At 40.2% G+C, this 17430-nt stretch overlaps 1 protein-coding gene and 1 pseudogene across 1 annotated transcript; one reads left to right on the forward strand and one right to left on the reverse strand.

Annotated features, from left to right (window-relative positions):
* Positions 1-796: 796 nt before the first annotated feature.
* LOC138934696 (uncharacterized) lies at positions 797-1556 on the forward strand (annotated as a pseudogene).
* A 3458-nt stretch (positions 1557-5014) lies between these two features.
* LOC138935162 (uncharacterized) lies at positions 5015-10248 on the reverse strand. The gene is made up of 2 exons (XM_070299589.1): positions 8465-10248; positions 5015-8405 (listed from the first exon to the last, which is right to left on the reverse strand). The coding sequence occupies exons 1-2, from the start codon at positions 10246-10248 to the stop codon at positions 5015-5017; spliced, it is 5175 nt and encodes a 1724-aa protein (XP_070155690.1).
* Between the last annotated feature and the right edge of the window lie 7182 nt (positions 10249-17430).

Genomic DNA, 17430 nt, shown 5'->3' on the forward strand with positions numbered 1-17430 from the left:
GACGTCCACGAGGCCCCTCCACTTTTTTCCCACAGACACCCTTATGGGGGAGGGCCCCAGACAGGCACAGCAGGGGTCGGCGCCAGTGGCCGAGGAGTGGGGGTTTGTTTTGACGCCCCATAGTGCCCACTAACTACTATAAGATTTTTCGCATCTAATAAAAAGATTAGCAAGTTTTCTTAGAACGCATGACAAGATATATTGCAAAGGAGAAATAATTGCATCATATTCTGATTTTGTAAGGACTTGGTGCATCCATAATGCGACAAAAGGAGGATCAAATTTATTGTCCCATATTACACAGGCACACATTCATCCGAATTGTTTTGAAGCGATGAATGTGAAAAGAGCGTTTCAATTATTTAGCCATAGATTCGCAGCTGCAATTAAAATAGCTGGTAACCAAAAAGAATTAGATTCAAATACATGGAAAGCAACAGCTGATTTTGCAGAGCATATGAACAACGTAATTGATGCTTGCAACTCGTACAGTATTAATGTCACATTCGGTGGAAAACGGCCATTATCAAGGAAAAATCCTGATATTGAAGATCTATTGTCGTACTTTGTGCAATGGTCTTTAGAATGGTCCAAGTTCCCGGACAGAATAAATCAAGTTCCTTGCTTTAAAGATTTTATTATTACGAAACAAGCAATTCTTACCCTGTATAAGGAACTTGCAAGTAAAAATGAAAGATTTGAACTTACAACAGGTTTATGCAACCAAGATTCAGCAGAACATTTCTTTTCAAAAATTCGACAACGCGGAGGATTTAATCCTAATCCAACCGCAAGAATGGTTCGACTTTCATTCAGACATATAATTTCCACAGGTTACATTCAAACAAGTGATAAAAGCAATGTGCAATGTTCTGAAAGTGAAGTTCTCATCAATAAACCTTATTAAGACGGTTGAAAATTGTATGAGTGAAAATAATATTGCTCTTATTAATGATGATATTGATGATGATATTGATGATGTTGCCTCGATAATAGAATTATTTAACAAACATGCAGACATTCTCGAAGAATGTGATGTAAACAATGTAAGTATACTCAGTAATTATGACGAAAATGCGATAACATTTTTTGCAGAATATGTGGCACGACGATGTATCGAAAGAAATGATTGCCTAAACTGTCGTGCAACAATATTGAAAACGCCAATGGAAGACGCAACGCCAAATGAAAAATATATCGAATATCGTGAATATCCCAACGCAGATGAGGATGCTCCAACAGTGACAAAATTAGCTCGACCAACAAGCCTCTTTACAGATATTATCAAAACGCAATTGATGAGCTTTAATCGTACGTGACAACATCATTGGGCATCCACACAGGTCCTTGAGAAGATTGCGAATGAGGGTATGTATGCAACGAATAAAACGCATGCTGCATGGTTTGACATAAATGATAAGTGTTACAATCATCACATACAAGCGTTAAAATTTTTATTGACTGTTAAAATATATTCCCGTACACGATATAATAATCGTGCTGCGAAAACAGTCAGCGCAGTTAATAGAAAAGTAAAAAATTTATCTAATAAATAAAGTTATATAAAAAGATTAGAAGTGAAGAAAGTGAAGAAAATAAATAACATAGAACGTACTTAAAATTTATATTATAACTAACACAAAAGTGTGAAAACATTTCCTTCATTATTTTTATATTATAAGTATCTTAAAAATCGATCATTGCAAATAAATTTAGAACCGAATTTTAATTTACTTCAATTATTACGTTTTAATAATGAGAAAAAGAAATATGCATTTCCCAATGTTATGGAAGATCGCAATCTCAATTGAAATTATTGCATAAATGTCATAGACGAGCACTCTATCACGGAATGAAAAAAAAAGTTATAAAGTTAAAAGTTGGCAAGCACGTCATGCAATTGGGAAAACATATTAAATTTCTTATTATCAATGATCGTAAGATATGAATAATACAAAGATTTTAATGAAATGCATTTACGTTTATCTTGTTACTCGTTGGCACATGGTATTCAATATAGTTAAAGAGAAATATGTTAATGAATACTGTGCAATATACATATAACACCACACACAAAGATATAAGGTCGGTATTCATAGTATTTACGTTCTTATATTTAAGATTGTCTTAAGATCCCATTCAACCAATGAAATGGCCGCATAGCATCTTAAAACCGTACTTAAGATGATCTTAAATATAAGAACGGACTATGAATACCGACCTAACAGTGATTTTTAAGAAATCACAATCAAAAGAGACGTCAATAAAAATCAAAAATTACAGAGAAAAGACACGTCAATACACTTCAAGCAAGTCTCTGTTCCTTCAAGGAACATATAGATTTCCCCGTGAATACATGCTTACTACTGTCAACGAGAAAAAAATTTTCCTTTTTAAAACTTTTTTGTTTGAATACACGTTCAAATATAAATGTCACTTATTATGACATGTGTAATACACATGTAATGTTTGTTATACTATATAATGTTATGTTACAATTGAAAATTAATATTTTTATGCAGTTATTTGAATAAAAAAGTTATGAGTATTATTTGAAATGAAGCTACTATCTGGTTTCGCAAATAAAAACTATATACTTCAAATTATTTGTTTTTCATTTTTGTCAATTGTATATAAATGTATAATAGTAATGTATACATAGTTATTGGCAAAGCCAGATATTGGTATTATTTATTTACAATCTAATCTGTCCATATATATCCTTAATATTTATAATATTTTATCTTTATCGGCACCTTAAATTAATATAAATCTTTTCTGTATGCATCAGTCTATGCATCATATATAACACATTAATATTTGTGAGTGTGTCACATATAATATATATATCTATCTCCGCATTTCAATGAGATAATTAATATTATAATAGTATTAATATATTATAATGTTTATTTGTAAAACATTAGTTTTTCATTAATCAAAATAATTTGTGTTTAAAAAGTAAGAGAAGAAAATAGAAAATCAATTAGACCAAGAATAAGATAATACTGCTTGTCTTTATACAAACGATAAATGTAGAAAACAAACGATAAATGTAGAATGTCGTCACAAAATCAAAAAGTAAAATACTTCATATTTCCTATACTTAATATATATTACATTTAATAGTTGTCATAATGATATGGAAAACTGTCTCATTCGTTGCAAGACTCACGCAAGACCGTAAGTACAATTTCTTTTTTTCTTATACAGGGTGTCCGAAAATTCGTGCAACATCCTTTAAGAGAAGGTAGAGGATATTATTTTGAACAGAAAAGTCCTATAACATTTTTTTCTATAATGCTTAATAAAGGAGTTATTATTGAGTAAAGTCTGACCAATCAGCGCCAATCTTTAACCGGGCGCACGTCAGTGAGCCCCGCGCCGTGAAGTGTACGCCACAGCACACTACTAGGTGCGCGCTCACCGACGTGAGCCCGGCTAAAGGTATCCCCTCCATCTTCGTATCAACGCAGCCGCGTCTCATTTCTGGCATCGCTGCCTCATACGCATTAGTACTACGGTCAACGATACGACTTGCAAGTTGAAACTGGCAGTAAAACTATGTCAGACCTGAGCAACTCTGTGAGTATACATATAAATATTAATTAGTAATTATATGCTTTATATATGTCTATGCATGCATCTAACATGTATTGTTAATTGTTACAATACAGATCCGAGGAAACGACGGCCACGGTGGACCGCATTACGCATATGTGACAGCGGCTGACGAAGTGTTCATACAAAAAATTATAGAATATTTTGCTGTCTCGCTTTTATCTCGCTTGTATCTCTACGAAAGTATGTTATTTTTAAGAGGAAATATTTATTTTTTGTTCCAGACGAAAGCTTTACATTTTATAATACAAGCCATTATTGCCGGAACGCAGCGAGCTAAGGGTCGGGGTCGACGGAGAAGAGGAAGAGGCAGAGGTGGAGGCCGTAGAAGAGGAAGTGATCGCGTCGTAACCTTGAGATGACCGTACGCGCGATGAGATGAAAATGCCGGGACCGCCCAGCGCTGAGCGCGGAGTGCGCGTAACACGATTCCGCAGAATCGTTGGAGGACAGACGATCACAAACGGAAAGAGAAAGAAAAGAGGCAGGATTATGCACTCAACTGAACCCTCTAAGTTTATTTCAGGTCACAAAATTAACAATAGCTGGACACTTGGTCGTGATGCTCGACACGCAGCGGAGAACGAGATAGCGCTGGCCGACTATATCGTGCGAGATTGACGGCTTAGACGATCATCGGAAAGCTTCCGTTTCGTGTCCTTTTCACTGCCGAGTAATAGCGCGACAGAGATCTTGTCGCGAAAGCGATTGATGAGATTCTTCGCAATTAGCGCGAACTGGATTAGCGCCCGTAATAATAACTACTTTCGACGCTGAGACGAGCCTAGGCCGATAGACGCGGGCACGAGACACAGCGAAAATGTGTGGTCGGCAGGCGAAATCGGGCGCAAGACTGACTAAACGATGGGCAAATTTTTACGGCATGGAATTCCGCCGGTTACTGTCGCTAAATTTCGATGATCTCATTGGCGGTGAGAAACATCGCGCGATCGTCTCGGCGTATTGCGAGTGATACGAAAAACCGGCAAAATCGTGAAAGGAATAGCAAAAAAAAGGGGGGCCGAATGCGAAAGAAAGCGAACGCGGGTTAGATGTTTACGCGCTCGCCCGCTACCGAATTTCCGATCCAAAATATTTGCCTTAGCTATCGCGATATAATTTTGATGAATGTTCGAGAATAATTTTTAACGGGCAAGTTTGAACATACCGCCCGCCTTGAAACGCGGGTTTCAATAGCTCGAAATTCAAGAGAATTAGGCCGCACCGCCCGCTGGTCGCGAGACGGTCTGAATGATACACTAAGTTATGTCTATACGCTTATAAAGAAGTATAAAGTAATTAGAACTATGATCGAAATGCCCATAATAGGAGAATGGGCTCACACGAGCGATAAGTCACGGCCTTACAATATAATTTGGGTGCTACTGATTTGCTAGTTAGGCGCAACGCTGTCGACTGGCAGAGCACAGAGCTTCACGATCGGGCGCCTGAATTCCGAGGTGGCGGTTTTTACCGTCACCACTCTCGTTAAACTATCCGACCCGGGATGAAGCTGGGTGATCCGCTCGAGTTCCCATTTGCAGGGAGGTAAATTTGTATTACGTAACAAGACCAATTGGCCGAGTTTAACCGCTGGTTGAACCTTTTGCCATTTGTGTCGCTGTTGCAACGTATTTACATAGTCGCACGCCCAGATTTTCCAAAACCGCTCTGACACGTGTCGAATAAGTTGCCATCGAGACAATCGGTTTTCGGTCAGCGAAACAAGAGATGGTTCCGGCGGAACGGTGAGGGCTTGACCTATCAAAAAATGGCCCGGAGTAAGGCTATCAAACTCGTCAAACGAATCCGACAACGGCGCGAGAGGACGCGAATTTAGACATGCTTCAATCTTGCATAACAGAGTGGTGAATTCTTCGAATGTGAGCGTGTGCTCACCTAGGACGCGTCGCAGGTGATGTTTGACACTCCGCACGCCTGCTTCCCACATTCCACCGAAATGCGGGGCTGACGGTGGAATAAAATTCCACGTTACGTTATCACACGCGGTTTTGTTAAGAAAATTCGGATCGCGGATCGCCGATTGATAGGCAATCTGGAGCTCTTTATCGGCTCCCACGAAGCTAGTTCCGTTATCCGAATACATCGAGTGCGGAAGGCCTCGACGAGAGCAAAATCTCAAATACGCATTGAGAAATGCTGCAGTAGAGTAGTCGACAACTAACTCTAAATGAATGGCGCGTGTAGCCAGACATACAAACAATGCAATGTATGCCTTTCGCGAGACAACTCCTCGACCGGCAGAGGCCCGAACTCTGACCGGTCCCGCGTAGTCTAGACCGCAATGCGAAAAGCATCGTGGCGGAGGCGAGACTCGCATCGCGGGAAGATCCCCCATGAGCTGCGTCGGGACAGCCGCGCGCTCTCGAACGCAAACAATGCATCTGTGGATCACTGCTTTTACCATGCTCCGAGCGCGAAGAATCCAATAGGCTTGACGAAGGATGCTCAGAGTGAGCTGCGACCCGCCATGCAACGCCCGAGTGTGCGCTTGTAACACTATAAGCTGCACTAGCGGGTGCGAGGCTAACAAGATTGGATGTTTGACTCGATACGGAAGAGGAGCGTGGCGCAGGCGGCCCCCTACACGAAGGATCCCGTCGGCATCGAGAAACGGCAAAAGACTTACGATAGGGCTTCGAGACGCGACCCGCTGTCTTTTGGTCAACTGATTGATCTCATCAGAGAATAAGTTAATTTGGATGCGTTTGATCCAAAAGGTCGTTGCCAACCCGACGTAGACTGAATTGATAGCCTTGCTCGGTTGAGCGTTGGCTAGAGAGTCGACCTTACAATGTCGACAAGCATAAATAAATTTAAATAGATATGCGGTAACGCGAAGCAATTTAGGCCACGACGAATATCGTGACGCAAGATCCCAGTGAGTTGGAAGCTCAGAAACATTTAACGCGATAACCTTTTCTTCCACGTTGTGAGGAACAGGGTGAGAAACAGGCTCGGGAGGCCAATCCTCCTTGGGGTGTTTAAGCCAGGATGGTCCATGCCACCAAATGGCATGATTGATTAGTTCGTCGCCAACTAATCCACGCGACGCACAATCCGCGGGATTATCCGAAGTAGGCACGTGACGCCAGTCAGTATCCGGTAAGCGAGATTGAATCTCGGTGACACGGTTGGCGACAAAAGTTTTCCACCGAGATGGATGAGAGCGCAACCATGTGAGGACGATAGTTGAATCTGTCCAACAGACACAGGGAAGCGGTTTTGATTTGAATGATCTTCTGACGAAATCAATGAGTCGAACAAGGAGTAATGCCGCGGAAAGTTCGAGACGAGGAACAGTGAGAGGCGCAATTGGCGCGACCCTTGATTTGCCAGCGAGCAGAGTGACAACAATATTGCCAGATACGGAGACAACCTTAAGATAAACCGCGGCGGCATATGCGAGCGTCGAAGCGTCTGCGAAACCGTGAAGTTCGATATGCGCGACATCGCTCTGAACTCCGGTCCACCGATCAATTTGAAGGTCGTTGAGATGCGAAAGCTTTGAATGAATCGATTGCCATTTGCCTAGAAGAGGCTCGGGAATGACATCGTCCCATAAGAGCTTGCGCCGCCAAAGCTGTTGCATAAAAATCTTAGCCGATACTGTGACAGGAGTGACCCAGCCTAATGGATCGTAAAGTTTCGCGATGGTCGATAAAATCGCGCGCTTGCTCCGCGGAAGAGAGTCATTCAACGAAACTTTAAACTGGAAGACGTCGCGCGTCGGATTCCAGACGATACCGAGGACCTTGAGTTTATCGTCAGTTGCGATCGGTTTCTCAAAGGCTAAGCCGTGATCAGAAGGATCAATGTCTTCAAGCATACTCGACGAGTTACTAACCCACTTGCGTAAGGTGAATTTACCGCATTGCAATAAGGCGACGAGCTGGTCTCGAGATTGACGAACGAGCGTTGGGTCATCACCGCCGAATAGAACATCGTCAACATAGATCTGATCCCGTAAAATAGGAGTCGCGAGTGGAAACCGATGCCCGTCATCATCGATCAAGCTTCTTAGAACCCGAAGTGCCAGATACGGAGCGCACGTCATACCGTAAGTGACGGTCAGCAGTTGATAATCGATGGGATCCTCTGAGTCGCCTTTCCAGAGAACGCACTGATAATGAACGTCGCGAGGGTCGATCAATATTTGACGATACATTTTCGCAATGTCTGCAGCATAAACGTATTTAAAATGCCGCCACTGCAAGATAATCGCGGGTAACTCAGTTTGCAACTTGGGACCAGCGAACAAGTGGTCGTTGAGCGACGAGCCGTTTGACGAAACGCTTGACGCATTAAATACCACGCGCAAATGCGTCGTAGAACTGCCGTCACGAAATACCGGGTGATGCGGAATGTATACGCGTTGATCCGACGATTCGTGGTTTATCGACGCCCGACGCATATGCCCGAGCGTCTCATATTCGCTCATAAAATTAGAATACTCCATCTGTAAATCGGCATTCGATCGGAACCGCCGAGTCAACGACTTGAAGAGGCGCTCGGCCGTGAGCCGAGAACGTCCGATGTCAATCGGCGGACCTCGCTTGAAGGGCAACCGCACTATATAGCGCCCGTCGGCATCGCGCGAATGCGTGTCGCGAAAATGAGCCTCGCACTGTTCATCTTGCGGCGTAAGAATGTGAGATTGAGGGAGCTCCTCAATCTCCCAAAATTTTTGAATGTCCTTGGCGAGAGTATTAATTGAGGTGCAGTGGTGCACCGTAATATGACTGGTGGAACAGATTGTCGAACTGTCCCCAGCAGGAAAACGAGAAGTCTGAGCATTTGCCGTTAAGGGGCCGGAGATTACCCAGCCAAAGATTGATTCTTGCGCCGCGAGTTGGCCGAGCTTGCCCTTCCGACGACCGCAAGAAGAACATCATGATAGACATCCGACCCGAGAATGAGTTGAATTGGGTCGGAGCTGGTCGGATCAGCATCCGCCCATTTTAAATTTGTCAAATGCGGATACGCTGCATAGTCTGACACGCGTTTCGGACGATATGCCGTTAACGTTGCCATAATCAATGCTGTTGTTGACACCGACGGAGCGTCAGAATCGCGAGAAGAAACTACGATCGCGGCGGCATGTCGGAGCGTTGCGACGGGAGTGCCTCCAAGGGCAGCGATTGCAGTTGGCATGCGAATTCGCTTTGCACGCAACAATTGAGCTAAATTCTCGGAAATAATCGAAGCTTCCGAGCCCTGATCAATCAAAGCCCTCACCGTAGCCGAACGGCCGGAGGCGACCTTGACTCTAACTAACGCGGTCGCTAAAAGAACCGGCGGTCGCACGCCAGGTTTCGTGGAAGCTGACAACGAATTGACCGTGTCTGCTGAGATTGTGGCCGACGGCGAAAGTTGCGGTGTTATAGCCGAAGATCCAGAACTAGAATCCGACTCAGCGTGGAGCATGGTGTGATGTCGTTTGTCGCACGATCGACAAGTATATTTGCTTTTGCACTCTTGTGCGGAGTGACGAGCACTCAAGCAGTTAAAGCACCGCTTGAACCTTTTTACTGTTTCCCGACGCTGAGTCGCATTCTTTCCTATAAACTCTGGACATGCGTTGAGATAATGCCGGGCCTTGCACAACGGGCAAGCTGCCAGCGCGACGGTAGAAGCAGTGGCGATATTAACGCGCGAGGATGTCGCTGATTTTGACGCAGGTTTAGCGGTGGAATTAAACGCACACTCTTCCAACGCGCGAATTCGAGAAAACAGAAATTTATTGAGATCTTCATACGTCGGTGGCGTATCGACATGATGAGTATGAAGAGTCCACGCTTTTCTAGTTGCCGCGTCCAATTTTTGCAAAAGAAGGTGAACGAGAATATCGTTCCAAAGATTGCTCGGAGTTCGATCTAAATTTTGCAATGACGCAATCGCAATATTAGCTTTATCGCATAAAAACTGTAAGTCAGACGCGGACTCCTTTGATACTGCCGATAAGCCGAGCAACGTAGAAAGATGTGAAGTTAGCAACCGTCGCTCATTTTCAAATCTCGCTGTTAACGCGTGCCATGCAATTGGAAAATTCGTTGCCGTGATCGCAATATTCCCGATTGTCTCAAGTGCGCGACCCTTTAATGAAGAGGCGAGAAAATGCATGCGCGCGAAATCGCTCACGTCTTTATTGTTAATAATAAGCGCGGTAAATCGATCGCGGAAATTCTCCCATTCCGCATAATTGCCGTCGAACGGTGGCAAGCGAATCGGCGGAAGATGGGAGAGCGAAAGAGCGGACGCGTCGGGATTCGAATGTCCACTCATGATAGACTGGTTTGGACTTAATGGCGGCTCGAGCTCCTCTAAGCACTCCACCATGTGCTCCCACGTTGTGTTGTACACCTCCTCCGTCTTGTCGAACGTCGCTTTGGTAAAGTAATCCATGGTAATCTGGTCGGAAACTGGAATCGTCCTCGTCATGATGACGTGACCTTCCCGGAAAGGACGCCACAGTTCCTTGAGAGCGGAGATACGTGTGCGAACCTTCGCCGCCGTCAGATTATTTCTCCCTATTTTCTTGAAGTTTTCAAGCGCACGCTCGATCGAGCGTTGGAGCGCCGCTTGCGACGCCAATAATTCGGACATTATGTCCGCACAAAATGACACTCACTCGGGACGAAAGCGTTCTGTCCTCCACCCGCACTCACGATCCGGCTCGAAGGACCAACAAATGATCGCGTCGTAACCTTGAGATGACCGTACGCGCGATGAGATGAAAATGCCGGGACCGCCCAGCGCTGAGCGCGGAGTGCGCGTAACACGATTCCGCAGAATCGTTGGAGGACAGACGATCACAAACGGAAAGAGAAAGAAAAGAGGCAGGATTATGCACTCAACTGAACCCTCTAAGTTTATTTCAGGTCACAAAATTAACAATAGCTGGACACTTGGTCGTGATGCTCGACACGCAGCGGAGAACGAGATAGCGCTGGCCGACTATATCGTGCGAGATTGACGGCTTAGACGATCATCGGAAAGCTTCCGTTTCGTGTCCTTTTCACTGCCGAGTAATAGCGCGACAGAGATCTTGTCGCGAAAGCGATTGATGAGATTCTTCGCAATTAGCGCGAACTGGATTAGCGCCCGTAATAACAACTACTTTCGACGCTGAGACGAGCCTAGGCCGATAGACGCGGGCACGAGACACAGCGAAAATGTGTGGTCGGCAGGCGAAATCGGGCGCAAGACTGACTAAACGATGGGCAAATTTTTACGGCATGGAATTCCGCCGGTTATTGTCGCTAAATTTCGATGATCTCATTGGCGGTGAGAAACATCGCGCGATCGTCTCGGCGTATTGCGAGTGATACGAAAAACCGGCAAAATCGTGAAAGGAATAGCAAAAAAAAAGGGGGGCCGAATGCGAAAGAAAGCGAACGCGGGTTAGTTGTTTACGCGCTCGCCCGCTACCGAATTTCCGATCCAAAATATTTGCCTTAGCTATCGCGATATAATTTTGATGAATGTTCGAGAATAATTTTTAACGGGCAAGTTTGAACAGGAAGAGGCAGAGGAAAAGGAAGTGGCAGCGGAATACAAATTTATTACAATAAAGTAGTATAGCTAGGCCGGTTCTAAGCCATGGTCCTCTGAGGGAGGGTGAGGGGCGAGGGGAAACCGGCGCAGGGGGTATGATGTCACGGAGGGGGGGGGGGTAACGTCACCGGGGGGGGGTGACGTCACGGGGATATGACGTCACGGGGGGGATATGACGTCACGGGGGGGGGGTATGACGTCACCGGGGGTATGACGTCACGCGGGGGGACCGCGGCGGAACGGTAGGCGCGGGGGCCGCGGGGAAGAGGGAACGCGAAGGTACGATGCCGCGAGTAAGTGTGACAGAGATAGCGCGAGGCGTCCGCAATCTGTAAGAGAGGGATAGCGCGAGGCGGTGCGAGAGAGAGACAGATAATTAGTAAAATAACTTATTTATTACTTATAATATGTAAACCACTATCGAACGGTTATCGAACGGCTATCGAACGGCAATCGAATGGCTATAAACGACTATCGAACGGCATTTAACGGCTATCGAACAGCTATTGAACAGCTTTTGAACGGTTTTGAACGGCTTTGAACGAGACGCCTTCACTTGCGCACAGTACAATTGGACACGTTGCAATCGCACACTGTGATATTAGACACATAAAGTTGCGTACCGTTCGATTGGACACATTTCAATTGCGCACGGTTCGTTTAGACACATTTTATTTGCGCACCGTTCAATTGGACACGTTGCTTTTGGACACAACACATATTTTTGTATAACTTAAAATACATACACATGCATGTATGTATGTATAATTTTGAAATTTTTTGACACTTATTATTAATTTCATTTGGTAAATAAACGTTTGTTACTGTTCGTTTACACACAGTTCGCTTGCACACAGTTCTTTTGCGTACAGTTCTTTTGCACACATTTCTTTTGCGCACATTTCTTTCGCGCACAGTTCCTCTGCGCACAGTTCTTTTACGCACAGTTCTTTCGCGCACATTTCTTTCGCGCACGTTTCTTTCGCGCACAGTTCTTTCGCGCACAGTTCTTTCGCGCACAGTTCTTTCGCGCACATTTCTTTCGCGCACATTTCTTTCGCGCACATTTCTTTTACGCACAGTTCTTTCACGCACATTTCTTTTGCGCACATTTATTTTACGCACATTTCTTTTGCGCACATTTTAATCAAGCGTATCGCATGCTTGTCCTTTGACAATTAATAAATAACTGTAAAATGAGTGTCAAAATAAGCCTAGTCATACGGGAAAACGTAGTTTGACAGCTGTCGAAAGAAGTGGAAAATGTTCTTTTTACATAATACTTAACTTGCTAAACTTAGTTTTCGGACAATTTTATAAGTTTCACAAATACGTTACACATCACAGCATTAGCATAAAGTGAATAATTACGAAATGGCACGCAAGAATAATTTGGGCTGCCAAAACGTCACTTTTCACGCCTCATAGTTCATCGATTTGCAACGTGAGGCGCTGCATAAAAATTCTGACATATGGGTAATACGCTGGTAACTTGTAGCTAACACGTAACATATATATAGTATATATCTATTATATATCTATTATATAGTATAGTACTCTATTAGAAAAATACTTGAGCAAAGGAAGGGCGCAATGCTCAGCCATTTCCCAAAAAATTTGATTTTAATAATATTTAAATAATATATTTTCTTATATACAGCTCCGTTAGGTCGATTATTGAGAAGGCGACGTAGCTCGGGCATTAAAGCGGGTGACTACCATGCATCAGACCCGGGTTCAATTCTTGTCCCTGGCACTTTTTTTCTCATTCTTTTTTATACAATCTAGTAACGAATATTTATTCATGTAAAATAAAGTTAATTAAATTAAATTTTTTTTAATTGCACTTTTGGAAGGCAATTTTCTTTTAATTTATTCAATTTAATTTATTCAATTTTAATTTATTATTTTATACATTCTATCCGATACAAAACGAAGTAAATAAAACGCCACTTTTTGAACTTAATTATATATTAATACAAAATTACAACAAGTAATTACGACAAGTATATCATCCGAATAATTGTAACTGATCTGTAGAGAATATATATGTTGATGTTAGTGATAATAAGGATGAATAAGTTTTGACACATTTGTTTGTAATTTTGTATTAAATTATAACTATGTTCAAATAATGGCGTTTTATTTGCTTTATTTTATATCGAGTAGAATGCATAAAATAATAAGGTTGTAAGTTTAACAAAAATTATGCTCAGTTTCATGAATAAATTAAAAGAAAATTGCCTTCCAAAAGTGCAATTAAAAAAAATTTAATTTAATTAACTTTATTTTACATGAATAAATATTCGTTGCTAGATTGTATAAAAACGAATGAGAAAAAAAGTGCCAGGGACAAGAATTGAACCCGGGTCTGATACGTGGTAGTCACCCGCTTTAATGCCCGAGCTACGTCGCCTTCTCAATAATCGACCTAACGGAGCTGTATATAAGAAAATATATTATTTATCCTTTGGTCAAGTATTTTTCTAATAGAGTACTACACTATATAATAGATATATAAAAGATATATACTATATATATGTCAGGGTTGGGAAAGTTACTTTATAAAACTAACTCGTTACCGTTACCGTTATTTTTTCCAAAAAGTAACTCATTACCGTTACTCGTTACCAATTTTAAAAAGTAACTCGTTACCGTTACAGTTACTAAAAAGTAACAAGTCGTTACAATTTCCGTTACTTTTTTACAATACAAACTAATAAATTATTTTGCATAAGAAAAACTTTTAAAAAATTGTAAGCAAGATTTCATTCAAGGTTTATTACAAAATAAATGATTAAATTTTATCGAAATTCTTTATTAATTTTTAATAAAATTTGTTGCTCCATAGTATCATCATTTAAATGCCCTCTTTGTGGTGTTAATACAGAGCCACCGATGCTAAACATTCTTTCTACAGATGCACTGCTTGGTAGAGCTGTATTATATTTAATAAAAAGTTTTTTAAGTTTTGGATAGTCGTTTAACATTTCTATATTACAATTATTTGATTTTAAAAACCGTTGCAATTCTTCTTGTTCAGATTCATTTTGCACCGTTTTTTGCTCAAAAATGAAAAAATCATCGTGATCGTCAGATTTTCCAGCTTTTGAAGAATTTTCAGTTGATCGGATTCCCAATAAATCCTCCAAGTAATTTTCAGCACGTTTTCTTTTTTCTCCGGTTAACCAGTTTAACTTAAATTTTGGATGTAAACATGCTGCTATTATTAATTCTTTTGTTTCAAATATTGTAAGAAATCTAAAATCAAATATAGTAAATTAAGCGACATTGTTTGTTTTATTGAAATTAATACTTTTGAATCAATAGTGTTAAAGCATGTAGAATAGGATTTCAAATTGCCGCGTAAGATGGCGGACGAAGGCAATTGTAAATGCCATGCGCAGTTATCGAAAGAGGTGTTCGAGAGTCGCGTCGTGGCAAGTGCGTAGAATCGTCACTTATTGAGCGGAACCGGTAATAAGAGGGTGTGTGTCGTACCACGCGGTGGAGAGAGTGTGTTTGAGTGGAGAACCCTGCCTCGACGGTCGAGGGCTTATCCAAGACATTGTGTGATTGAGTCAGGAGAATTTTGTATATTCGTTATTCGTATGTGTAAAAAGTGTGCTCTGGTTCCTCAAACCCCACACTTAATTAAATAAAAGTATTTAATTGTTTCTCTCGCACGAAAGTATCGGCCATTACTAAAGTCATTACCACGTTTATTGAACCGTATCCACCATCCTACGAACGACGAGAACAATTGCTAGAGTCGAGCACATGCAACGGAGAAGAGAAACTAACAATAGTTTAAAATAAAATAATATTTTTCAATTAAATCCTTATTTAAAATTAAATAACATATGTATTAATCAAATTAATAAGTTACTTTTTATTTAAACCTTGCTGAATAGCTTCAACTAATGAATGGCAATCTATAAGGTCAGATTTATTGAGATTTTCTAATTTTCGTTGCAAGGTACTTAGAACTGGTAGTAAATGAGAGCTCTGCTTTTCCGAAAAGATAAAGCTCTCATTGGATATCGCGCGTCGCGTCATCGCACTGGTCTGCAAGAGCCATAAGTTGATCAATCACATTCAAGCATTTTTACAACATAATAAGAATGCTAATTGGTCGATTTGCTTACGGCTTTACGGTTAAGATAAAAATTTTATCACGCACAATAGCAAGAATAATATCTTAAATAAATCAAAAAATTTGAAAAAAGTAACGATAAAAGTAACTGTTAAATTCGTTACTCGTTACCGAAAAATGTAACGAAGTTACTTTTTCCGTTACAAATAAAATTTGTAACGCCATTACCGTTACAGTTACCGAAAAAAAGTAACTGTAACGGTAACGGCGTTACAAGTAACACGTTACTTCCCAACCCTGATATATGTTACATGTTAGCTACAAGTTATCAGCGTATTACCCATATGTCAGAATTTTTATGCAGCGCCTCACGTTGCAAATCGATGAACTATGAGGCGTGAAAAGTGACGTTTTGGCAGCCCAAATTATTCTTGCGTGCCATTTCGTAATTATTCACTTTATGCTAATGCTGTGATGTGTAACGTATTTGTGAAACTTATAAAATTGTCCGAAAACTAAGTTTAGCAAGTTAAGTATTATGTAAAAAGAACATTTTCTACTTCTTTCGACAGCTGTCAAACTACATGTTTTCCCGTATGACTAGGCTTACTTTGACACTCATTTTACAGTTATTTATTAATTGTCAAAGGACAAGCTTAGTTTTCGGACAATTTTACGAGTATACTAAAGCGATCTGTAGTCTTGTTTCTTTAAAATATTTTTTTATTTAAAAATAGCACGCAAGAATTCTCAGCGTGTCATTTCTCGCTTCTGACGTCATCATTCCAATATGGCCGTGGCGACTACTCAGGAACCTTAATATGACGACACTATTATTTTTTATGAAACAATTATTTTAACGACATTCTATATATCAACTATTTTAAAATACACAAGTAAATTTCAAACATAATAAACGAGTAAAAAAGAATTAATGAAAAAGATATAAAGAATTAACAACACAAAATTACTTTTGATGAAAACTACTTTTAAATCGATTTTAATTTTAATTATTACAAAACTATATTATAAAAAACGACATCCGACGATTGGAAAGAGATAAACTCTGAACTAGTAAAGCCATTTCAGTTATAAAGGATAAACTTCATTATTGCTTCAACAAATATTGAATAATATAAGTTCATAGATAAATGTTGATCATTCCATTATAGATTACAAAATTATATGTACAGAGACTTTAATATTGAACTCTAGTTTAAAAGATTTTTCGTGCTTTGTAATGGATTACTTATTTATGTGCAATAATATACATATATGAAAGAGAGATACACATATATAGTACATATAATAATATATAAAAACAACATGCTCTTTATAAAAGTGTGATATGTTAAAGCACTGTCTTCCATGATTTATTCAATAACTGAAAATCAATATATAAATGTCATTTCAATATTCTAATACATCAACAATACAAAGTTATTATAATTTCAACTATTAGTGACAATTAATGAATTAGCATTCCACTACTATAACAAGATTCTATTAGCGGAGACTATAATATTAAAGTCCCGTTCGAAAAATTCTCGTGCTTTGTAATGAATTTCTTCTTGGTATTTGACATACGCTAGATCTGTGCGTGCTTTGCCAATTAATATTCATTTATTACTGTTGCCTGTTAAAATCAAAATAAATATACATAATATTAATAGACAGCAAGACATTAAGATTTTCTTCTTTGTAAAGGAATCATACTTATATATGCAATTATCATCATCATGATTTTGTTTTTCCTTAAATTCAATTTAGTCTCTTCTTTTAAATTCAATAAGTAAAAACATACAAAACTTAAACATACTTTTTCATAATGTAGTTACAAAATTATCTCAATAGTATTCACTCCATAGACAAATTTATTATTTCCAATGTACAAATTTCACTATAAATAAAAAAGATCAAAATATATAAGCAATATACAAATGTCATTTCAATCTTCTAATACTATCACCAATACAAAGTTCTTATTATTTCAATTATCAATATAAATGGGTGTTGATCACTCCACTACAAGTCACAAGATTCTATTAGCGGAGATCATAATATTGAACTCTCGCTTAAAAGATTTTCATGCTTTGTAATGGATTCCTTTTTAACATTCGGTGCACGCTGGATCT

This window comes from Polyergus mexicanus, unplaced genomic scaffold (assembly GCF_030449975.1).
Source record: "Polyergus mexicanus isolate NDT 795.1 unplaced genomic scaffold, iyPolMexi1.0 SCAF_7, whole genome shotgun sequence".
Taxonomy (NCBI): Eukaryota; Metazoa; Arthropoda; class Insecta; order Hymenoptera; family Formicidae; genus Polyergus; species Polyergus mexicanus.